Source organism: Grampus griseus, assembly GCF_964374135.1.
Source record: "Grampus griseus genome assembly, chromosome: 10".
Taxonomy (NCBI): domain Eukaryota; kingdom Metazoa; phylum Chordata; class Mammalia; order Artiodactyla; family Delphinidae; genus Grampus; species Grampus griseus.
In genome coordinates, this window is record NC_139004.1 from 35,242,683 (window position 1) to 35,268,974 (window position 26,292).

Consider the following 26,292-nt stretch of genomic DNA (forward strand, 5'->3'; position numbering starts at 1 on the left):
ATATTTTCTGGATTTTGTTATAAATCCACACAGACTGCTTGCAGAACTGCCTGGAAAAAAAAAAAACCCACCATTTGGGGTTATCTACAATCCTATAAGTCATAATTCTGTGAAATTGCATAAGGTTGCTTTACAATAAATACCTTTTTAAATTCATCTTCTTTATGATTAACATCAACCTCAGGCACAATATTAGTCTCATAATCAACACTTTCACCCTCTTCTGTTTCACTTCCAAAAACAACATGTTTTCTCTGTTCTATAGATAAAAGATAAAACAAAAATATAACAGTTAATACTTGGCATTTGGTTTATTCTATGCAACCAAACCTTCTTAGGAAGGTCCTTCTTAAAAGAATTCTTAATTTAAAAATTAAAAATTTGTTGCTGGGAGAAATCACCCTTGAATTCAATTTAAATCACCCATCTCAACAGAATTAACATTCTATTAAGAAATACACTCTTTAAATATACTGTACTCTGTATTAGTATCTAGAATTAAGAAACATTTAAAGAGGGGTTATTTTACAGGCTCTCTTTCTAAAATACCTGTTTACCTTTTGGGTTTGCCATCTTAAGCTGACATGTTCGTGTTTTTGATACTTCTGATGAAAACTACTTAAACTAAGTGGAAAACCTCTCAGAGAAAGGAGAGATGTGGCGAATACTTGTTTAAGCTGGAGTTTCTCAACCTCAGCGCTACTGACAGGCTTTGTTGTTGCAGCTGTCCTATGCCATAGAGGATATTCAGCAGCGTCCCTGGCCTCTACTCACTAGATGCCATCCCCACTCAGTGTGACAGCCAGCATAGTGGAATGCTGTACCAAAAAAAAAAAGTTAACATAGCAGGCCAGAGACTGCTATCCATGGAAGGGCCTGCTTGCAAGGTTGGTCCCCAGTAAGTATCTATGAACTTGGATTTCAGAGGGGTGCCCACCATTCCCTCATTCATAAAAAGGGCTCACTGTGCCTAAACTGCAAACGGTGTGGTTTATGCTGAACATCTGCTCTCCTTCTGGGAGTCTGGAATTTTGGTGCCTGCTAGGCACAAGGTGCCTACTTGAGAACGTATCTGTAACACCTGTGATTCAAACATTGTAACCAGCCACATTACCTGGTAACTGTTTTGCTGTTTTCCCACTGTATTTAACTTCATAAATAGTCTCAAATATTGATATAAGTTCTTTGACAGCTTCTTCCACGTGCTTACTTTTGTGGTTTAGAACCTCAGCCCATTCTTTTGTGTATGTCTATTAAATAAAAAAATGACTATTAATTTCCAGATACTTAAAACTACTGTGAAATTTATTAATACGACTTCAACTTATCAAACTCTAATGCCATTTGAAAATACCTAGAGATAGTGGCCAATAGCATAATGTTTCAGACCCCAAAGTGTCAATGGCTAAAAGCAGCTTGAGACAGCTGCTAAGTCTCAAGCAAAGAAAAGGAGAAAGAAGAAAAATTCAAAGTTTTTTTTTTTTTTGGCCGCACCACATGGCATGCGGGATCTTAGCTCCCCGACCAGGGATCGAACCTGCACCCCTGTAGTGGAAGCGTGGAGTTTTAACCACTGGACTGCCAGAGAAGTTGCAAATTCAAAGTTTTTCACCTTACCTGACTCATTCACACACAGAGATCTACAGTCCCATTCATATGGGCAAAAAGAAAGAAGCCTAAAGGCCTAGGAGATGAAGATGTCAAAGTTGAAAATGAGAAATGGTTTTTTAAAAGGACAATCCAGGGACTTCCCTGGTGGTGCAGTGGTTAAGAATCTGCCTGCCAATGCAGGGGACACGGATTCGAACCCTGGTCCGGGAAGATCCCACATGCCACGGAGCAACTAAGCCCTTGTGCCACAACTACTGAGCCTGCGCTCTAGAGCCCGTGAGCCACAACTACTGAGCCTGTGTGCCACAACTACCAAAGCCTGCGCACCTAGAGCCCATGCTCTGACACAAGAGAAGCCACCATAATGAGAAACCTGTGCACCACAACAAAGAGTAGCCCCCGCTCGCCGCAACTAGAGAAAGCCCCGACGGAGCAACAAAAGACCCAATGCAGCTAAATAAATAAATAAATAAACTTATTTTTTTAAAAAAACAAAAAGAATGAAAAGGACAATCCAAAGTGTTGTTTTGAGATTCAAATGTGATAAGGTTTTTAAATGAGCATGATGTTGTATGCCAGGCATCAATTTAAGAGCTTTATGTGTATGAACTCATTTAACTAAATGACAACCTCTTGGGATAGGTAATATTACTGTACCCATTTCACAGATGAGAAAACTGACTCTCAGAAAGAATTAAAAATTTGCCCAAGGTCACACAGTAGGTGGTAAGAATAGGGGTTTGAAACCAGCTTTGTGTGATTCTAAAAGCCTGTGCTTTTTGCCTTTTGAACTTTTCTAATAGTCAGCAAAGGCTTTAGGAAGAAGTGCAGAACTAAATTCAGAAAAGAAAACTGGATTATAAAATTGAATAGGCCCTTTAACATACAATGTCCATGCGTCTTAGGAAAGAGAAAAGTAAATGGTAGCAGCCAACTTGGGCCTTCAAAATCACCTCTGCAAAGGAACCCGAGCCTATCTATGCAACCTCTCCCCAGATAAGTCTTGGGAGATCCCATATTCCCTCTGTACTGCCTTCATGTGTTCCTTTCTTGGCTACTAGATTGAGAGAGAGAGACTTGCAAGTTTGTCCCCCCGATTTACACCACCTCATCTGCATCTGAACCCACCTTCATCTTTTCTCAGTCTCAGGGGAAACGGTGTTCCTCCTCCCACCTGAAGGCACTCTCTGATCCTCCCCACCCCCACGAACTCTTCAGATTTTGCTTCATCATTCGCTCATTACACCCTTTCTAATTTACTCAACACAGTGTTAACCTTTGGAATGACAATGGTGGTTGAGAGCCACTTCAGTCTAGCAAGGAAAACAAGTGTTAAGCAAGTGGACACTCACAGCTGATCATGGAAGATTGGACACACGTGTTTATTTACACACCCCCTCCATTTGCTTTGAAATCCCTAAGAAAGAAACCAGACTACTAGTCAAACATGACAGATTAAACACATATGTTTATCTTGGTACTCCCATGATATCTCTGGAAACCTAGACAAAATAACATAAAGTCAGCTTTTATGTTAAAAGAACAGGGTCACAGGAATAAGTGGGAAGATGCCACATAAATTCTTCTGTATGTTTCCAATACTATATAATAATAAAGTTAATGGAATTTGATAATTGGTGCTAGGATCACTGAATATCCACTTGCAAAATAATGAAAGTAGATCCTTGGACCATACACAAAAACTAACTTAAAATGAAGCATAGATCTAAATGTAAGGGCGAGGGACTTCCCTGGTGGCGCAGTGGTTAAGAATCCGCCTGCCAATGCAGGGGACACAGGTTCGATCCCTGGTCCAGGAAGATCCCACATGCCGCAGAGCAACTAAGCCCTTGCTCCACAGCTACTGAGCCTGTGCTCTAGAGTCTGAGAGCCGCAACTCCTGAAGTCCGTGCACCTATAGCCTGTGCTCCACAACAGGAGAACTCACTGCAATGAGAAGCCCGCGCACCGCAACAAAGAGTAGCCCCCACTCACCACAACTAGAGAAAGCCCGGGAGCAGCAATGAAGACCCAAAGCAGCCAAAAATAAATAAATAATTTTTTAAAGTAAATAAATGTAAGGGCAAAAACTATAAAACTCTTTAAAAAAACATAAGTATGGATCTTCATGATCTTGGATTAGGCAAATTTTTCTTAGATATGACACCAAAGCAAAGCAACAGCAAAAAAATATATAGATGAACTGGACATCATCAAAATTTAAAACTTTGGGCCTTCAAAGGACACCATCAAGAAAGTGAAAAGACAACCCACAGACTGGGAGAAAAATTTTGCAATCTGATACGGGACTAGTATCTAGAACATACAAAGAACTATCACAACTAAAACATAAAAAGACAGATCATCCAATTTTAAAATGAGCAAAGGATTTGAATAGACATTACTAAAAGAAGGCACATAACAGGTTAATAAGCACATGAAAAAGTGTTCGACATCACTAGCAATTAGGGAAATACAAATTTAAGCCACAATGAGATACCACTTTACTCCATTAGGAAGGCTATAATCAAAACCACAAATAGGGCTTCCCTGGTGGCGCAGTGGTTGAGAGTCTGCCTGCCGATGCAGGGGACATGGGTTCACGCCCCGGTCTGGGAAGTTCCCACATGCCACAGAGTGGCTGGGCCCGTGAGCCATGGCCTCTGAGCCTGCGCATCCGGAGCCTGTGCTCTACAATGGGAGAGTCCACAGCAGTGAGAGGCCCGCGTACCGCAAAAAAAAAAAAAAACCCACTAATAATAAGTGTTGGCAAGGATGCAGAGAACTTGGAACCCTCATACACTGCTGGTGGGAATGTAAAACAATGCAGCTACTTTGGAGAAGTCTGCCAGTTCTTCAAAGGGTTAAACTTGGAGTTAACATATGACCCAACAATTCCACTCCTAAATATACACCCAAGAGAAATGAAAACGTGTCCTTGCAAAACTTGTACATTTATGTTCACAGCAGCATTATTCATAATGGCCAAAAAGTGGAAACAACCTATATGTCCATCAACTGATGAATGGATAACTAAAACGTGGTCCATCCATACAATGCACTATTATTCAGCAGTAAAAAGAAATGCAGTACGGATACATGGGACAATATGAATGAACTTTGAAGACACTGTGCTAAGTGACAAAAGCGCCAGTCACAAAATACCACATACTATATGATTCCCTTTGTATGAAATGCCTACAATAAGCAAATCTGTAGAGGCAGAAAGTAGGATAGTGGCTGCCCAGGGCTAGGAGGGTTGAGAGGAAATTGGTAATGACTGCTAATGAGTATGGTATTTCTTTGGGGGTGATGAACAGTTCTAAAACTGACTGTGGCGATAGCTGCACAACTCTGTGAGTATACTAAAACCACTGAATTGTACACTTTAAAATGGGTGAATTATATGGTATGTGAATTATATCTCAATAAAGTTGTCAAAAATAATAGCTAGTACCAGAAATAATTTGAAGCAGGAACTGGGGGGAAAATGGAGCAGGGAAACGAGAGATGGGAAAGTGAAAGCAGCATGTGTGAGCATTTGGAGAAGTTTAGTTGTGAATAAGAAATGAAGAAGATATGCAAATGTTTTTGTTTGTTGGCGAGGAAAAGGGGAGAGTATATTAGACTACTGGTGGGAGGGGTCCCGTAGAGAGGACAAAGCTGAAGACCTAGAAGAGGAAGAAAGACTGGTGGAGTAAGGTTGCCAAGAAGGCAAAAAGGCATGGAATCTACAGCCTGTGTGTGGATTTTGAAAAGAGGTGGGAACTCAATTTTGAAAAGAGGTGCCAACTCAATTTTGAAAAGAGGTGGGAACTTTCTCCATGGAACCAGAAGGAAAGAAGAGTTGGATGCAGAAGCAGTCAGCAATGTACCAAGAGCTCTGGCTGTGCAAACTATTTACATGACTTTAATTCAGAAAACTATAAATAATCCCTGCAACTCTGTCAAGGCCATCTTGCCAGGCACTCCAGGTGCTGGTTATTCTCCGTTTGCCCCCTGCAACCCATTCTCAGCTCTTCTCTGCCCTGCTCTGTGCAGAGGGAAGCTGCCTCCTGGGGCTCCCTTATTCTCTGACTTGCAGTTGGGCTTGACCCAACGGGAAGCACTAGCAGAAGATAAGAGAGCTGCAGGGCAGGTAACTCTCACCCCCTCCTTGGTAGAAGACGGTAGCGCTGCATCTCTGGTAGAGGCTGTGTCTCTTCACAAACTCAGCTCCTACGCGATGAGCCCTCCCATATGGTTCCCACTTTTACTGGATTCTGAAAGCACTGTTTCCTTCTTTGGTACCTTCAGCCCCAGCAGTGCTGATGACTCTCTCCCTTGCAACTCCTGAGGTGCTTCACCTTGCTGGGATCTTCACTGGCACTGTCCCATACACAATATTCCCAGCTCCATCCTAGTACCTGAACCCTGATCAAAGAACTCACATTTGGGGCTTCCCTGGTGGCACAGTGGTTGGGAGTCCGCCTGCCGATGCAGGGGACACGGGTTTGTGCCCCGGTCTGGGAAGATCCCACATGCCGCGGAGCGGCTGGGCCCGTGAGCCATGGCCGCTGAGCGTGCGCGTCCGGAGCCTGCGCTCCGCAACGGGAGAGGCCACAGCAGTGAAAGGCCCGCATACCGCAAAAAAAAAAAAAAAAAAAAGAACTCACATTTGGTCCTTGGTGAATTAGATCATCCCAGATAACCATGACAACTCACACTGCCATAAAAGCCAGGAGTAAGAAACTTAGATGTACACATTCCACTGCAAAGAAATTTCCTGTCTCAGTTGGTGACCCAGTGGCCCAGCCATCCTCTTTTGTTTAACAAGTGGCAAAATAATGCCATGGCACAATAGACTGCACAAACTGCCTCTATATGGTGTCACTACCAGCTGGGGCCACACAAAGTAAAGCATCTCTTCTTGGGAAGACTAACTAGTCACTGAAGATTAATAAGACCATTCTTACAAGTCAGTGGAGAACAGACTGCAACGCCGAGGAGTGGGCCGGGGATGGACCAGAAGGCAGCCAAACTGATTTTATGGGTGGGGAGGGGGGTGTTCCTATTTTTAAAAATTGAGATATAATTCATATAACACAGATATACCCTTGTCAAGTGCACAATTCATTGGTTTTTAGTATCTTCACAGAGCTGGGCAACCATCACTGCTATCTAATTCCAGAACATTTTCATCACCCCAAAAGAATCCCCATTCCCATTAGTCAGGCCTCACTCCCCCATCTCCACCGCCCTGGCAACCACTCATCTACTTTCTGTCTCCATGGAGCCAGGGTGAATTTGCTGATAGAAGTTTTAATACCCTTTCATGTATTTCCTGGTGTTTTCCTATCATAACTTGGATCATAATATTTCCCTGAATTTTCTATTCCATTTGTCTATCTACCAATATACAGGTATGTTAATCAGGGTCCAATAAGGAAAACAGATGCCACACCAGCTATTTTAACAGACAGAACGAGAAAATTTAATATAAAAAATTGGTTAAACAGCTATTAAATGACCAAAAAGGCAAAAAGGGACACAGAGGTCACAGAGAGACAGTAACCACAGGAAGCAGTGCCCGTTACGGGGTGCGGGGGAGCCCACGGAGGGGGGTACAGTTATTGGAACCTGGAACTGGGAAGTGAGGGAGGTGCCTGGCTAGCACTGCTGGCTCAGAAGCTCAGAGAGGGACCTCCTGAAGCTGGTACATCTGAGAGGCACACAAGGCTGATTCCGGAAAGGCCGGAAAAAGCTAGGGCCTGGAACTAGTGGCCACTGCCAGGGTGAAGAGCTATAGCTCATGTAAAGGCGTCAGCAACAAGAGGCAAAACAGGAACGAGCAAGCCCATTCTCTCTTGTCCAGCCTCCTATCGCCCCCACTGCAAAGCCTAAAAGGGAGCCAGCTGGCCAAGGATAAATGTGATTTGCAGAGTCATAGAGTAGAAGGACAGATTTGAAGCTAACACAAGGTAGCCTTTTAATAATTAACATAATCTGTCCTACAACCACAATTAGGTGCTCCAAGATAAGGAGGACTTGTCATTACTGCAAATAGCCCTGGTTCCCAGTATTGTCTGAAACCACTGGTTAGTGCAAACTAAATTTGTCCCCCAAAATTAGCATTATATATAGCATGTTTCCAAAACTGATTTCTGCCCAAAGTGTTATCCAACTTGCTTTGTCATTACATATGTTATTCTGTCTTCAATGTAATGGTCCACCTAGTGATAGGCTTGTGGGAAGGCAGCCCATGTGTTACTAGATCTTAGATCCCTCTAGGGCAAGTGACTGCGGCATACTGATTGACAAAGGTGCTCTTCAAAGTTCCACTTCCTGTATTTTGACTTGTGCCATCAATGTAACCAGCACATTCACACTCAGTCACCTTTAATCGATCCTAATTTGCCTCGTTTGTGTGACTTATTTCTTTTTCTATGCACATGAAAGTTTTTTGTTCGTATGTTCAAAGTAAATTTTCTTTGGTAGTGTGAATTTCACCCCACTGAGCAGTGGATAGTGTCAGAACAGTTATGTGCACATACCAATAGAAATGATTTTCATTGTAAAGGAGACAAAATGAAGGAAACCAATGTAGAAATTTCCCTACTCCTTCATAAGCTGTTCATTTATCAGTAAGACCTGGTATGAAGTATATACAGTCAGATTCTAGAATGAGTGAGAAGAAAATGACAAGGAGGAAATTACCCCTCATCCCCAGGCAGGAAACCAGAGACTTTTTTGGAAAATTTCAATTGGTGAAAAAAGACCCACACAGCATTTGAAGGGCTCTCCGTCCTAAAATAACATGGAGCCCAGGAAATAGGGCAGACTCTATTTGCCAACTCAAGAAATAGTACCCCAAGTATATTAGTTAAAGATGCAGAAATAATACTATAAGAATAGCTAAAAGTTAACAATGAGTGCCTTTCCTAGCACCTAGGTTGTGATCTCCAAATACCATTTTCCACAAGTAACACTGAAAGGAATGAGGGCTGACTGGAAAAATGAGTAATCAGGGCAGGAAATGTGCAAGATAAGCCTAAGATTTCCTACGGTTCCAGGAAGCAGGAAAGCTTTCAAAGACTACTGGAGTCACATCAAAAACATAGAAGCCAGCCTGTAGAATTCCACTGGACAAAGATGAGAAAATTTAAACATAAAAAAGAATAATGACTGCAATGGACTGAATCCCTCAAATATATAATAATCCATATATTCATAATGATCTTTAAATAATTTAAACCGCAATGGGTATGTTAGTCAACTCATTATTTTGAAAACTGGTATATAAAAGAAAAACTGAAGCACTGAACCTGACTTTTCTGTACAAACATTATTTCACAGTAACCCACCAGATAATGAGGGAAATTTCTTCTTTATAGAAATATTTTATCCATAAACGCTAAAATTAGAAAATCAACATTTTGCAATCTCTAGGCAACAATAATGGCTCTAGGCAATAATAATCAAAGGCTGCTAAACTCTTCAGGTGAAAGGTTGGTGGGAAACTTTATGATAATGGATAAAGCTGACTACACTTCAGCCCACTAATTAACCTTAATATCACGAAAAGGGAAACAGCGCGATAAAATGTGCCTCCTGATGTAATGCAATAGGAAGTACACAGTGTCACCTGTGGACTATTCAGTCAGGAAAAGAAAAAGTAATTGAACCTGAACTGAATCAATCCTCCAGAGCTAATTAAAATATACAGGAAACTCAGGGGATAGAAGAATATGTTAATATGTTAAACCATACTACTAGGATATGATTAGCAAAATTTAGAACATGGAAAATTCTATAGGACAAATGATCCCATTTCTTCAACAAATGAAGAGCATTAAAAGAAAGAAGATGGCAAAAAAAAAAAAACTTGAATAGACATTTCCCCAAAGAAATATACAAATGGCCAATAAACAGATGAAAAGATGTTCAGCATCAGTAGTCATTAGGAAAAGGCAAATCAAAACCACAATGAGACTTCGTACCCATTCAGATTATTACAAAAAATGCTTTAATCTTTAAAAGTGGAAAATAACAACTGTCAGCAAGCAGGTGGAGAAATTGGAACCCTTGTTGTACATTGCTGGTGGGAAGGTAAAATGGTATGGCCACCGTGGAAAAATATCTGGTGATTTCTCAAAAGCTAAACAGAATTAACATGTGATCCAGTAATTCCACTCTGAGTATATACCCAAAAGAATTGAAAGTAGGGACTCAGATAATTATACACTAGTGCTCATACTAGCTTAATTCACAATAGCTAACCCAAACATCTACCAACAGATGAATGGATAAACACAATGTGGCATATCTATACAATGGAATATTATCCAGCTCTAAAAAGGAATCAAATTCTGATACATGCTACAATATGGATTAACCTTGTGCTAAGTGAAATGAGGCAGATACAAAAGGACAACGTTGTATGATTTCACTTACATGACATACATAGAACAGGCAAATTCATAAAGATAGAAAGTAGAATAGAGGTTACCACGGTCTGGGGTGGAGGGGAGGGAAATGGGAAATTATTGTTTAATAGGTACAGAGTTCCTGTGTAGATGATAATAAAAAGTTCTGGAAGCAGATGGTGGTAATGGTTACAGAACACTGTGAATGTACTTAATGCCACAGAACTGTACACTAAAAAAATGGTTAAAATTATAAATTTTGTGTTATGTATATTTTACTGCAATAAAAAAGATACAAGCAAAGAAAGGGGAGATGATAAAAAGAAACTTAAGAGGTATATGAATCAAATGCAATGTGTGAACCTGTTCAGTTCCTAATTCAAACACATCAACTCTAAAAAGAAAGTTTCTACGAAAGATAAATATATTCATGATCTATGACTATGACCCAGCAATTTCACGTATGGGAATATACCCACCAAAATAGGTGCTTAGGTTCACACAAAAAAAACCATGCACAAGAATGCTCAGTGTATAATCAAACGCTATGAACTACCCAAATGCCTTCAACAGTAGAACAGATACATAAATTGTAATAAACTCAGAAATTTAAATACTAGTCAGCAATGAATGAGAATGAAAGAACCCACTATCGCACACAACTACACAGATGAATCTCACAGACCCTGAGCAAAATAAGCCAGACAAAAAGAATATGTGTGGGACTTCCCTGGCAGTCCCGTAGTAAAGACTTTGCCTTCCAATGCAGGGGGCGCGGGTTAGATCACTGGTCAGGGAAGCTAAGATCCCACATGCCTCATGGGCAAAACACCAAAACATAAAATAGAAGCAATATTACAACATATTCAATAAAGGCTTTAAAAATGGTCCACATCAAAAAAAAAAAAAAAAAACTTTGAAAAAAAGAATATATGCTGCATGATTCCATTTATGTGAAGTTCAAAAACAGGTAAAGCTAATATACAGTGACAGAAGCCAAAATGGTAATTACTTTGGGGTGGAGGATGTTTGTTGCCTGGAATGGAGCAGGAGGGAATCACTTGCAGTGAAGGAAATGTTCAATATCTTGCTCTTGGATTGGGACTTCCCTGGGGTCCAGTGGCAAAGAATCCACCTTACAATGCAGGGAATGCGGGTTCGAACCCTGGTCAGGGAACTAGGATCCCACATACCATGGGGCAACTAAGCCCACGCACCACAACTACTGAGCTCCTGTGCCTCAACTAGAGAAGAGAAAACCCACATGCCACAACTAGAGAGACGCCTGCACACCGCATGCCTCAACGAAGATCCTGTGTGCCACAACTAAGACCTGACGCAGCCAAAAATAAATAAATTAATAATAAATAAATCTTTAAAAAAAAATCTTGCTCTTGGAGAAGGTTACAAGGGTGTGTCATATGTAAACATTCACTGAATAGTGCACTTAAGATTTGTGCAATCTGCTGTATACACATTATATCTCACACACACAGAAAAAGACACAGGCCTAAAATGAAAAGTAAGCTGAAGCTACAACTTTTGTAGGTTTTTTTCCCATAACCAAAAAACTACATGAGGCCTTGGATCCCTTCACAAGGGTAGGAGGTTGGAACCCTTCCCCTTCCCCCACATGTCACCAGGCTAATCAAGGGCTGTGGTCTCAAGCACAGTTAGCGACCTTGGTTGAGGCTCTGGGGTAGACGGATAACGTCTCCCTTGGAAATTTACAACCACTATCTCACCTCACACAGGTTTAGGACTTGAGATTATATCTATACTACCTTGGAGTTTTGGAAATTCTATCGTGTGAGAAACTAACTCAAACTATCGACTGAGTTGGTAAACCTCCTAGGTACCACACAGGAGCAAATAAAAAGAGACAGGCTCTCAACTAAACAGACATGTGCAAATTAGCTCACAATCCAAAATATTAAAAACATGAAGACACAAGCCACCCTGAGCAAGATTTGACAGAGACAGCAAAGAGCAGAATTAGACCTCCAATTTCTTCAGATAATGGGACTGTTATAAAATATATTTTAAATATCTAAATGAAGAAGTAGAATTTAAAAAAGAGAAAGGAAGAAGATTATATAAAAGACCACATATATTTGAAAAAGAATAAAAAGTAACTTCAAGAAACAGATAAGCAAATTTGGGTAAATAGAAAATTCAAAGTAAGCGGGTAGAGAGTAGAAGTATACCCAAATATACTGATAGGATAAATGTGAATAGACTAAAATTACCGATTTTTAAAAAACAGAGATTTTTCAGAGTAGATTAAAAACAAAATCCAGCTAAATGTTCTTTACAAGAGAAAACCTAAAATAGGAGAACCCAGAAAGGTTGAAAATAACAGAACACAGAAAGATATATCTGGATAATAATAACCAAAAAGAGCTGGTGTAACTACACTGATAGCAAACAAAATAGACTTTAAGGACAAAAAGCTTAACAATGATAAAAGAGAAAAATGTCCAGGAAGACATAATCATTTCAAACTTGCATACTCTGAACACAGGATGTTATAATCGGTCATTTAGTGCTGTCTCCGTTACAGCCAAGGCCCCAACGCTGAGAACAAATGCTTCTAAGATCCTACACATTATGAAAAAGGCAGTTTATCCAAAGGTAGCAGGGGAGGTAACCCTCAGCACATTGCCCACCTTGAGGTTATAGAAGGGAAGTTTGATCATTGATAGAGATTTGGTAGAAATAAATGAAGGGAATTTCAAAAGAGCTACTCAGAGACCTTGATCCATGACCTCTACAATCTGGGAATAGAGGGGCTTCCCCATGCCTAAGTAGTCCTGAAACAAGAGGCTGGCTGGCTGCCCAAAAGGCACAGAAAGGTGTCCTGGGAAGAAGAAGCTGCATTTCCATAGAAAGAGAGGCAAAGGCACCTGTTTCCCATGGGTCAGGTTAGATCCCTTGAGATGGAGCCATCCTTGGTTGTCTTGAAAAGGACATTAGCAAGGTGACCCAAACCAGCAAGGTGGGGGTATAGCTGAAGCACAAGGCAGGCAAGAAAGAAAAATGCCTTCACTTTAAGCTTTGAACAAAACATAAAGTGAGTGCTTTTGAGAAAGACTGTGTTATATGCCAGGCCTCAAAAATGATTAGACAGGGTTCCTGTCTTTGTGCTTTTGAGCCAATGGAGGATAAATAGGTAATCAAATAAGATCACTATAATGTGATGCTGAGGAGGTTAGGTGGGTGCCACCGCCATTGAAGGATTTAAGCTGGGGAGTTTCCACAATCAGCTTTGGTGGCAAGGTGGAGGATGATGGATATGATGGGGCCAAATATGGCGGCAGAGAAACCAGTTAGATCACAACATCACATGCTCAACTCAAATGAGCATTAAAAGCCTGATCTGGAGTTCAGGCTTTTTGAGCATGAGCTTACACGTTCTCCTTGCATGGCCCTTGCGATAAACCTTTCTCTGCTCAAAAATTAAATAAATAAAAGCGTGACCTAAGAAAAGGGTAGTAGGTATGGAAAAGAAGAGGCAATTCAAGCAGAATCTTAGTAAGAGGCAAAACCTGGCTAACCCTAAAAGACTGACTGGGTTTTGGGATGGAAGTGAGGAGAGGAGGCTGGATGACGCCCAGGTGTATGGATGACTTAAGGGGAAAGGATGTGGTAGTTAAAACCATGAGTGTAGATGATATTGCCCTGGGAGCATGCACAGAGGAAGAAGAGCAGTGAGCACTGACAGGACCCAAGGGGACTCCAGCATGAGGCTGAGGACATTTTTAAGATAATGTCTAAGGTGTGACCCTGGGCTTGAGCTGTTGATACCTTATAAGTCTTTGGAGCTGAGGATGTCCAAAAAGACCCCAGAATGTCTAAATGCCATGGACAGAGATTTCTACGTTTAGATTGCAAATTCACATTTTAGGTTTATGAGCCAATATTTCTATGAATAAAATATAATACATAAATGCATACCTCATTGAGTGTCAACATATCTTCTACTTTGGTAGCACCGCTTTCCGGCAGGGAAATTAACACTGTTTTGGCTATCTCCTTTAGAACTGTATCAATATGCATTTCACACAAGTCACTGATCTACCAATGAGAAAACACACATAGAAGAAAAATCCTCTTTCATCCAAAATGCCCTTGAGTTACAAATTGATTTAGAGGGCTATATCTGGAAACTTGCAGCCTGAGACAAGCATAATTTGGTGGGAATTTTAGGAGTACATCTGTGCTTGACATGGAACTGAAGTTTAATTGAGCAGCAACATGTGCCATAACCTCATATGCGTTATCTCCTTCAGTCTTCATTCCAGCCCATGAATCATTACTATCCCAGTTTTACAGCTAGAGAAACCAAGGCTCAGATAAGTCAAGTAACCCAGGGAGGAACACACAGCTGGTGAAAGTCAAAGAATCCTACCTCGGTTTATCTGACTCCCAAGCCTCTGGGTTTTGTCTATAACACTATGCTGCCACCACAGACAGACTAGCACATCTAAAAAGATTTACATGTTTCATGTAGCAAACATATCAGAAATCAATAGACAGTCTCCAACTGGATGACTACCTCATCTAATTAACATTAGATGCCTTAAAATGTAAGCACTCCATCCTGCCATCTTGCACAGTCTACAACTACTCCATTTTCTAAACTACGCTGTGGTGTTGAACCATCGTTTTAACATATTAAAGGCAAGGTAATTTGGGGACAAGAACAAGGCAACCCTAAATGAAAAGGCCCCAAATCAGTTAAAGAAACATAAAGCTTTTTTTTTTTTAACGTAATGGATGTTCTTTTAGTTAAAAGTCACACCCTTTAAAGAGCTTTCATAGGTAATCAAACCATTACTTACAGCCTGAGTATTAATGTATGTAGTTTTTAAAAATGTATCCATCATACCTTCTTTAAGAGTTGATTGAACATATCCAAAACTGAGTCAACTTCTTGAAAAAAGCTTTCTAGTGTTAAAGATGACCATGTCAATATTGTGAGCCCTTGTCTCAACACAGATTCCACCTAGAAAAAGAGAAAAACAGTTTCCATTATTAAAAAGGAGCATCTGCATTTATAAAAAAGGCTGCCTTTTATTACCTGGAAATATTATAGGCTGTATTTCCTTAATTCTATTTCCCCTCCATTATACCTAGTAAAGGTGACATTTTGTTTTTAATCATCTTTGGCTGTCCATAAAGCAATCATGGATTCTTAGAAAGTGCTCATTATTTAGATTTATTTGTTTTTCAAAGGCAACAAAACTTAAGACAAGAAATCATCCTGTAGGGAAAATAGAGCTATAAAGTTGAAGTAGAAAGAGAGTTTTGGCAAGAATAGATGTTCTAAAATCCATTATCTGTAGAACTGGAATCTAATTTTAAACGACAGGGAAGTCAATATAAGCCTTCAATATTACCAACCTTTTTCACTTTAGGGGTCATCAGATTGACAAACACAGGAGGCACTTCCTGACATAACTCATCATAATACTGCAGAAGACCCTGTTAAAAGTCAAAATGGCATGTTTTACTTTATTTTAAAGCAACAGTCATATTTTGATTCATACCCGGAAGGTTTCATTTTACCTGTTTTCTCATAGCCCTGAAAGATGGAGGCTGACTATTTATACTAATTTGCTATACTTTTTCCTCACCTGTAAATTACCTGAGCATCCCCTTTAAACAGTAAGTCATTGGAGATTCCTAGATTTACATTTTTCATAATTATTATCTGTCTTTCTAGATTTATGCCATTTTAAATGGTTTGGACAATTCTTCTTTCATTATGTCTGTCATTACACATTTTCACCCTTTCTGTTCCCTGTCTTCTGACATATTACAGCATACTTATCACTGATGCCACACTTGTTTTCTTGAATCAGAATAAATGTACACACAAAGCTATTCTATTTTCTTTTAGATATTTCTTACAGATGAACCATGATGATCAATTTTTTACCATTTTGTAACTTATTGCACTGTGATGGGAGATGTGGTTTCAAGTTAATTCTTCCCCAAATTAATAATATTAAACTGTTGCAATGTTTGCTTAATAGTTTCAAAGTTATTAATTCCTTTCCTCCTTTTCTCTTACTTGCAGTTGAACTTTTATTTACACTTGACACTTGGCAAAGGACTTTGACTTTCATAGTATTATTCAATACTAACTAAAATCCTGTAAGATTCACTGCATGTGATATTAACCTCAATTTATAAACAGTACTTTGACATTTAGTCATGTAAAGTTGCAACTAACCAGTACGAAAACCTAGGGCTTTTGATGCTGAAGCCAAGTTTTCACAATGCCAACGTTCCTCTGAGGTTTTTTAAAGGAACATTTATTTATCTATTTACTGGCTGCATTGGGTCTTCCTTGCTGCATGTGGGCTTTCTCTAGCTGTGGTGAGCAGGGGCTACTCTTCGTTACGGTGCACAGGCTTCTCATTGCGGTGGCTTCTCTTGTTGCGGAGCATGGGCTCTAGGTGCGCGGGTTTCAGTAGTCGTGGCTCGCGAGCTCTAGAGTGCAGGCTCAGTAGTTATGGTGCACGGGCTTAGTTGCTCCACAGCATGTGGGATCTTCCTGGACCAGGGATCAAACCCATGTCCCCTGCATTGGCAGGCGGATTCTTAACCACTACGCCACCAGGGAAGTCCAGGTTTTTAAATATATATATGTGTGTGTGTATATATATGTATATAATATTTTGGTAAGAGCTAAAACTATTAAACTCCTAGAACAAAGCATATGCATACATCTTTGTGACCTTGGATTCAGCAATGATTTCTTAGAAATGACACTAAAATCACAAGGGACAAAAGATAAAGTAGATAAATTGGACTTCATTAAAATTTTAAAATGCTTGTGCTTCAAAGGATACTATCAAGAAAATGAAAAGAGGGGACTTCCCTCTTTTCCCAGCGCAGTGGATAAGACTCTGCACTCCCAATGCAGGGGGCCCGGGTTTGATCCCTGGTCAGAGAACTAGATCCCACATGTAGGCCGCAACTAAGAGTTTGCATGCCACAACTAAGGAGTCTGCATACCACAGCTAAGAAGCTGGCAAGCTGCAACTAAGGAGCCAGTGAGCCGCAACTAAGAAGGCCTGGAGCCGCAACTAAGGAGCCCGCCTGCTGCAACTAAGACCCAGTGTAACCAAAAAAATAAATAAATATTTTTTTAAAAAAAACCATTCTTAATTTGCTTGGCTTATAAAAAAAAAAGAAATGAAAAAACCCACAGAACAGAAGAAAATATCTGCAAATCATATATCTCATAAAGGATTTGAATGTATAATGAATTCTCACAATTCAATAATAAAAAAGACAAATAACAAATAAATGGGTAGCGATTTGAATAGACACTCCGCCAAAGATCTACAAATGGCCAATATGCACATGAAAACATCCTCAACATCAACAGCCATGAAGAAATGCAAATCAAAACCCATGGAAATACCACTTCACATCCAAATGATGTTTAAATGAAAAAGACAGACAGTAACAAGTGTTGGCAAGGATGTGGAGAAAGTGGAACCATCATCCACTGCTGGTGCACATATAAAATAATGCATGCAGCCTTTTTGGAAAACAGAGTGTGTCAGTTATTCAAAAGGTTAAACATAGAGTTACGAAGTTAATGAAACTCAGCAATTTCACACCTAGTTCATATTCCTAAGAGAATGAAAACATATGTCCACCCAAAAGCTTGTATACAAATGTTCACAGCAGCATAACTCATAATGCAAAAAAGTGAAAATAACCCAGATGTCCATCAACTGATGAATGGATGCCTAAAATGTGGTATAACCACACAATGGAATATTATTTAGCCATAAAAAAGAATAAGGTACTGATCCATGGAACAATATGAATGAACTTTGAAAATATTGTGCTAGGTTAAAGAAGCGAATCACAAAACACCACATATTGAATGATTCCATTTGTATGAAATGCCCAGAATAGGCAAATCCATAGAGACAGTAAGTAGATTAGTGGTTGCCAGGGGAAGATGTAGAAAGACTTGGGGGAACATGGGAAGTGACTGCTAACGGATATGGGGTTTCTTTTGGGAATGATGAAAATGTTCTAAAATTGATGGTGATTGTGCAAGTGTGTGAATATACTAACACCATTAAATTGTACACTTAAAATGGATAAATTGTACGGTATGTGAATTATATCTCAATAAGCTTGTTATTTTTAAAAAATGGTTTTGAGAATCTCTATTCTAATACTCTGATCTTTTTTGTTGTTGCTCCATTTTACACCACAATGTTGAAAATCACTTTCCACTCATGTCATTTTACAGTCATACTACTTCATTAATTTATATCTTACTAGTATCCTTAAACATATTATAAAATATAATGCACTTAATCTATAAAATTATAATATTAAGAATTTTTTAAACTCACTCTTCATCATTGTCGTTATCCATAAGTCTAAATCTGATTCCTGATAATCCTTTCACTTCCTTCCCTTTTGTTTGCATGTCAGTATTTTAATGCTAACAAGAATCGACAATGGAACAGAATAGAGCCCAGAAATAAACCCATGCATATATGGTCAATTCATTTACAAACAACCAAGAGTATACTAAGTCAAAAATATTCAATGGTGAAAGGACAATCTCTTCAGTAAATGATATTGGGAAAACTGGACAGCCACATGCAAAAGAATGAAATTGGACCTCTACCTTATACTGTACACAAAAATAAACTCAAAATGGATTAAAGCCTTAAATTTAAGACCCGAAACCATAAAACTCCTAGAAGTAAACATAGGGGGTAAACTTCTTGACATCAGTATTGGCCATGATTTTTTTGGATTTAACACCAAAAGCACAAGCAGCAAAAGCAAAAATAAATGAGTGAGACTACATCAAACTAAAAAACGTCCTCATTTTGTTTTCGTCAACTAAATGAAAAGACAACCTATGGTAAAATACTTACAAATCATATATGTGATAAGGGATTAATATCCAAATACATAAAGAACTCACAAAACTCAATAGCAAACAATCCAGTTAAAACATGGGCAAAGGAACTGAATAGACATTTTTCTGAAGAAGACATAAAAATGGCCAATAGGAACATTAAAAATTGTTCACCTTCACTAATCAAAACCATAGTGAGATACCACCTCACAACTATCAGAATAGCTATTATCAAAAAAAAGATAACAAATAACAAATGCTAGTGAGGATGTGGAGAGTAAGGAACCCTCAGGCACTGTTGGCGGGAATGTAAATTGGTGCAACCATTATGGAAAACAGTATGGAGGTTCCTCAAGAAACTAAAGGAGAACTACCATATGATCCAGCAATTCCACTTCTGGGATTTTATCCAAAGAATATAAAAATACTAATTTGAAAATATATATGCACTCCAATGTTCATTGCAGCATTATTCACAATAGCCAAAATATGGAAACAACCATCCATCAATGGATGAAGGGATAAAGAGGTGATATATACACAATGGAATATTATTCAACCATGAGAAAGAAGGACATCCTGCATTTGTGACAACATGGATGGACCTTGAGGGCATTGTGCTAAGTGAAGTAAGTCAGACAGAGGAAGACAAACTGTATAATATCACTTATATGTGGAATCTAAAAAACCCAACACAGAGTAGAAAAGTAGTTGTCAGGGGTAGGGGAAATAGGGAGGTATTAGTAAAAAGGTACAAACTTTCAGCTATAAGACAAATAAGATATGAGAATCTAATGTATAACATGGTGACTAGTTGATAACACCGTTATCGTACAATTGAAATCTGCTAAGAGAGTAGAACTTAAATGTTCTCACCAATATATATATAGTGATGGATGTGTTAGTTAACTGACTAGATGGAAGGAATCCTTTCACAATATATATGTATATCAAATCATCACAATGTACACTTTAATTATCTTACAATTTTGTCAATTAACCCTCAATAAAGCTGAAAAAATTAAAAGAATCAACATAATAACAAATTTCTCCCCAATGCTGCATTAGCACAACTGCAAAGGTATCTTTTTCTTTAAAAAAAAAAAATACAAAAAAAAAAAACTCTTTCAAAATAACTAGAAAATAGCATCCATCTTACCTGCAAGTACAATTTATCTCCTTTCAATTTACTTTCCAATTTTAGCAGTCTCTTTGCCTGTTCTGGTACATCCAGCTTCATTTTTATCATGCATTTAGTTTCCCGAACAACTTCCAAAATTTTGGGATCAAAATTAACCAGCAACTTCCCTGTTTCTGGATGTCGCACAAAAAGTGTGGCTTGCAAAGCTACAAATAAACAATTATTGACATAACTTATTCTAGATTTCTGTTATTCTAGATTTCTGCTTCCAGCCCTGTTTACATGCCTGTCTTCACCATTGAACTACTGACTTCTTAAGAATAGAACAATAGTTTTGGATATCCCAGGTGCTAAGGCACAGTATCTGATACACAGTCAGTGCTCAAAACTTAGATAAACGAATGCAGAGTATCTGCAAACTATAAAATCAGATCCAGAGAGGTATAAAAATGGACCAAGAATGGTTAGCCTTTGTGCTATGAACTGCAATACTTTTCTGAGTGGATCTAAAAGGGCTGTAATACAATGTCAGTTTATTTTTATGGATTGTGATTTAACCCCTGGGAGAGAGAACTGGAAGATGTGTCCAACTACAAAATATGACACACTTCATAGATTTCAAACACTTTTCTACACCTAACTCCAAACACCTAACTAACACCTAACTGGCTTCTTTAAGGACGTTTGTCTGACTTAAATCAATAACTAGGCTCAGTATCAGTAAGAAATATTTATTAAACACCATTGAGTTGTGAACTCCTAGAATGTAGAGGAAGATATTTTTTAGCCTACACCTGAGTTACTACATGAACATCATTCATATAAATAGGCACTTTCAGATATGTTTTTTATTGAGAATTGAAATACATAATCCCAAATGGTTCATGTTGAATAGCCTTAGATCATTTGTTATCCCAACATGAATTACTTCTAGAGGAATAATAATAACACACTTATAGACTAGTATGTGCCAGCTTGAGTTGCATTTTATATTAACAAACACTGATAACATGAGAATTGGACATGTATCTTCCAAGCCTCACATTACTTCACAGACTACGGCTGCATCAAATTTCTAGTAAAGCAAAATAGACTGTATCTCTCTTTGAAGTTAGTTGACTTTTACTCAACAAATAAAATTAGTCTTGATATGATTCTTAATGATGCTGGTTTCATGAAGATGTCAACTAAAAACTTTACCCAATTCATTTGGAATCTTTTTAAAATTTGGCTAGAAATCATTTATCCTCCCAAGTAAATTCCAAAATAACATTGGGACATTCCAGTAATGAAATTTGTGTTCCTCAAGACAGTTCTGAGCTTCCTTGACAGGACAAAATGATCAGCAAGACCACTAATAATAATGACAGCCAGGGCTTCCCTGGTGGCGCAGTGGTTGAGAATCTGCCTGCTAATGCAGGGGACACGGGTTCGAGCCCTGGTCTGAGAGGATCCCACATGCCACGGAGCAACTAGGCCCGTGAGCCACAATTACTGAGCCTGCGCGTCTGGAGCCTGTGCTCCGCAACAAGAGAGGCCGTGATAGTGAGAGGCCCGCGCACCGCGATGAAGAGTGGCCCCTGCTTGCCACAACTAGAGAAAGCCCTCGCACAGAAACGAAGACCCAACACAGCAAAAATAAATTAATTAATTAATAAACTCCTACCCCCAATATCTTCACACACAAAAAAAAATGACAGCCAGGAAGTCTGCTCCAGGACTGAGTGAACATTCTATGTGAATCATCATTAGAGAAACTTTATACAGCAAATCAAAAGGAGGCCAATACTAGTTCTCCAATTATTATTCCAAGTTTCTATATGGTTAAGTATAGTTACATCAATATAACAAGAAGAAGCCTTCCAGAGCAATTCATTTCCACTAGCCTGTGTTCACATGAAAGGCATGTTTGAATCCTGGCCCTGCCACTTCCTAGCTCTGTGATCTTGGGCAAGTTGCTTAACTTCTCAGTACCTCAGTTTCCTCATCTGTAAAATGAGGATAATAATAATTCCTCAGAGGGTTGCCATGAGAATCAAAGGAGGTTGTATATGTAAAGTGCTTAGACACAGCCTGGCATATGATAAATATTATATAAATGTTAACTATGACTGTTATTAAAAGGACACAAAGATGAAACAGACACAGAGAGTATTCCTGGAATGTGTAGGGGAGATAAGACAGATCTATAAAGCAACAAATGTCATGATAAAGTGTGGGGGGGGGGCCTCTGGAGGAGGAAGACATTATTATCGGCCAGGAAGAATAAAGAAGGGCTTTATAGATCAGGGGATTGTTGAACTTTTTATGGAATGTGTGCAGATAAGAGGAAAAATCAGCAGGACAAAAACAATTTAGAAAAGTGCATAGTATTGTAGAAGCAAAACAGTACCTGCTCCATATTTCAATTGCTAAAAATGCTCTTTGCTCTCTTCTATAATGTGAATTATAACCTTCTTTTAATGCTCTTTTGAGACCGTTGCTCCATTAGCAGGTTTTCATTAGGATCCATAGGGCCCTACCATGTGCATTACCCAGAAACAGCTCGCCTGACAGAAGTGGTGTATTTGAGGCTTAACTAAGGTGCCAGGTGGGAAGACATCCTGCAGGGTTGAAGCCCTGTCCTCCAGGATGCAATCATGCAGTGGATCAATGGCCTGTATATAGTGCTGTGTCCCCAACAACTAAAGTACATGGGTCTGGAACCAAGAGTCAGAACTAGGAGTGGCCCCTCTCACCATCACTCCCAGTGAGCCGACCTCCGAATTTGTGCTTCCTATGCCTGCAATTCTGTGCTCTGCTGAAGTGGAGATCCTGGCGTGGGAGGGAGAAACTTTCCTACCAGGGGACACAGTCAGGGTTCCACCAAGGTTACGAATAAGAGATTAAGGTAAATATGAGACAAAGCAGGAACCTGAACTGACCAACAACTGAGCCCACACAATAACAACAACATCCCAGGTGATGCCAGCATAGATGGATGATGGCTTAAAACCATCCACCCCCACACCTCACACTTAACTCTTCCCAACACCTTGGCACCCCTCAGAGGTACTTGAACACAGCCCTAATACTCTTAATTTAATGGAGATCAGAAGTGAAGTTAAATTCAGTTACAGGAAGAGAAAGAAAGGGAGGGAGGGAGGAAGAGAGGAGGGGGAAAATGGAAGGGAGGGAGGAAGGAAGGAAGGGAGGAAAGGAGGAGAGAGGGAGAAAGGAAGGAAGACAAGCAAGCTGCAATTCCTTTTCCTCTGATTAGGACTGTGATTTGAATCTATAGCATGATAAAACTGGATATAAAACCTTCCCAAATAGATGGAGAAATATCAATAAGGAGTCTTGTTATTTACTTTTAAATACTATTTTTCAGGATAAAGTCATAATCTTAGTATATCAACTTTAAGCTCATGACAATTTCTGCTTATAAAATCAGAATATTATTAACTGTAAAGAAATAAATAATTGTATCCTCTCCAAATCTAAATTTAACCATCATACAGTTATATAAAAAAGATGTAAAAATTCTCCGGAACCACAAACTCATTCAAAATCTCCTAACACCCGCTCTGTAGTGTCACTGCAGTCTTACACACACCATACTGTAACTGCGAGATCTCTTTGATCCAGGCTGTATGATAGACCACCTCAAATTCCACCAGAACGTAGGAAATTTTATTATACTGACGAATGACAGCTTTGCCTTCCGCACTTGACAAAATTTCCGAGTTTTTCTGTTTTTTAAGGGAAAAACAAAGATTTATTTTTAAAAGTCTGCTGATTGTTTTCTTACCCAAACCGTAAAGCTATTTACATTTTAAATGACATCAAATAATGATACTACCCATTTAGATTTTACCTCAGACAAAAATCAGAGATGAGGAAGGCCAGACAAGCTACAGATGGAAGTAGGGAAACCTGATCAGTAGAAAGGGGAAACTGGAAAAGGAAATAAAGGATTTAACAAGAGAGGTCTCTAGGCCTACAGCCGGTCCCAGGCACTGAAAGTCTCCACCTCCAATGCTCTGTTCCCTCCCTACTTTTCTGGGCAAGATACAATGAACTGATTTTCCTTGAACTGTGACTATCAGGGCAAATTCCTAAATTCAGCACCAAAAAAAGAAGTAAGTATAGATTCCCTCCCTCCCTCCCTCTCCCTCCCTCCTCTCCAAATTAAAAAAAAAAAAAAAAAAAAGTAAATGTACATCAAAGAACAGAAACCAAATTTCTTTATGAAGAAATTGAACATTTTTTTGTTTTGATTCACACATTACCAAAAACAGGACAATCTCTGCTCTGTCACTATAAAGTCAATAAACAATTCAGTCCCCATCCTGGCCTCTTGTCTAAGGTCATCGTTTTAATTATTTTTTAATATTGATAACAATAAAATAAATGATAGCAGCCAAACGGAAACAACAAAAACTTAATATTTAATAATGCTTAAATAATAAAATTATTTGCAGGACTGTTGTTTTGTAGCTATTTTGTTCCACGTTTAGGCCTAAGACATAACACCAGGCAAACCAACTCTGCTTTGCTACTCTGTCTTTTTAAAAAACAAAGCAAATAAAGCAAAACAAACAGAAAACAACAAAAAAAAAAAAAAGAGAGAAAGAGAAAACAAACTGGCAATTTCAGAATGCCAACAAGGCTTAAGACTATCCCGGTGTTTTTCAGAAATCTAATAGTCTTAAGGACACAGAGGATGAATGTACTCTATTATACTCTGCTCTTGGTCTCAGTCCAATACACAGGAATATACTCTGAGTGCATCCTAACCTTCACTAATGTGTATCAGTGACCTATTCGTCCGCATATAGAAGTAAGTTTCAGTACTAGGTCTGTGTTCTATTATTTTCAAAACAATTATTTTACAAAAGAGAGTGTCCTGTTTATTAAGCGTCATAAGTTTTTAAGATTCATCCCCTTAGAGATTAACTATAATTAAATGGGATTATCTACCAAACATGAAAGAAATGGCTTAGTCTCTCTCAAGCATATTTGTAAACTAAATTTCCTTTGCCCAGTAAAAGAATTAGCTCTAGCTACTTTACTGGACACAAATGTTACAGGATAAAATATATTTCTTGTATTAAAAACCACCATGATCCACATACTGTAAATTTAACTATTGGCTTACAAAAAAATAGTTGATGGGCTCACTTATCCGGTGATAGAGCTGCCTCACCCAAAGGATCTTTCCTGCTATAGGGGGCATGTTGCGAGCAAGAGGTGGGTCATCTTTTTGAGAATGATAAAGCTGTAATTAAAGGTCTGGCATTAATGTTTGAAAATCAATACAATGGAAAAGGCAAAAATATATACAGCTATATTTGTATTGATGTTTTACCATTATTCACATGTTTTATACACAAGAGGTAGTCAATAAATACGTAAATGCACTCCAGAGATATCAACCTGAGGCTCAAAAACTATGATGATTACAATATACGACACTTAATTCTCTCTTAACCCTTACTTCCCATTACATGTATACTTTTTTTCTGCCTTTTATCCCCAATTTTAAGGAGGTATTCAAAAGCTGGAGCTTGGGGTTGACATATACACACCACTATACATAAAATACATAACTAATAAGAACCTGCTGTATAGCACAGGGAACTCTACTCAGTACTCTGTAGTGGCCTATATGGGAAGAGAATCAAGAAAAAAAAGAGTGGATATATGTATACGTATAACTGTTTCACTTTGCTGTACACCTGAAACTAATACAACATTGTAAATCAACTATACCCCAATAAAAAAAAATTTTTTTAAGTAAAATTAAAAAAAATGAGGAAGAAGGTGGTCTTCTCCCCCTCCCAACTTTTCCTTTAATTATAAAATTGTTGCCCACTAAGTTCTCTGTGCGCAGCACCCTCTGGCCCGCCCACTTGTAAGCCTCACAAGCGTCCTATTCTAATAAATCACTTCTTTTATTTTTTATAAATTTATTTATTTTATTTTTGGCTGTTGGGTCTTCGTTGCTGTGTGCGGGCTTTCTCTAGTGGCGGTGAGCGGGGGCTACTCTTCGTTGTGGTGTGCGGGCTTCTCATTGCAGTGGCTTCTCTTGTTGCGGAGCACAGGCTCTAGGCGCGCAGGCTTCAGTAGTTGTGGCACGTGGGCTCAGTAGTTGTGGTTCACGGACTCTAGAGCACAGGCTCAGTAGCTGTGGCACACAGGCTTGGTTGCATGCATGGTCCGTGGCATGTGGG

At 39.0% G+C, this 26,292-nt stretch overlaps 1 protein-coding gene across 1 annotated transcript in view; it reads right to left on the bottom strand.

Moving 5' to 3' along the window:
- Positions 1 to 26,292, bottom strand: part of DNAH8 (dynein axonemal heavy chain 8) — a gene marked incomplete at its 5' end in the record, with an annotated part of 322,388 nt that overhangs the window by 252,470 nt on the left and 43,626 nt on the right. The window contains 8 exons of the mRNA XM_082664076.1: positions 144 to 259; positions 1,115 to 1,250; positions 13,974 to 14,093; positions 14,908 to 15,024; positions 15,423 to 15,503; positions 20,096 to 20,283; positions 23,673 to 23,808; positions 25,218 to 25,337. Of these exons, the coding sequence (XP_082520202.1) occupies positions 144 to 259; positions 1,115 to 1,250; positions 13,974 to 14,093; positions 14,908 to 15,024; positions 15,423 to 15,503; positions 20,096 to 20,283; positions 23,673 to 23,808; positions 25,218 to 25,337 (1,014 nt within the window). The remainder of the gene's footprint in view (positions 1 to 143; positions 260 to 1,114; positions 1,251 to 13,973; positions 14,094 to 14,907; positions 15,025 to 15,422; positions 15,504 to 20,095; positions 20,284 to 23,672; positions 23,809 to 25,217; positions 25,338 to 26,292) is intronic.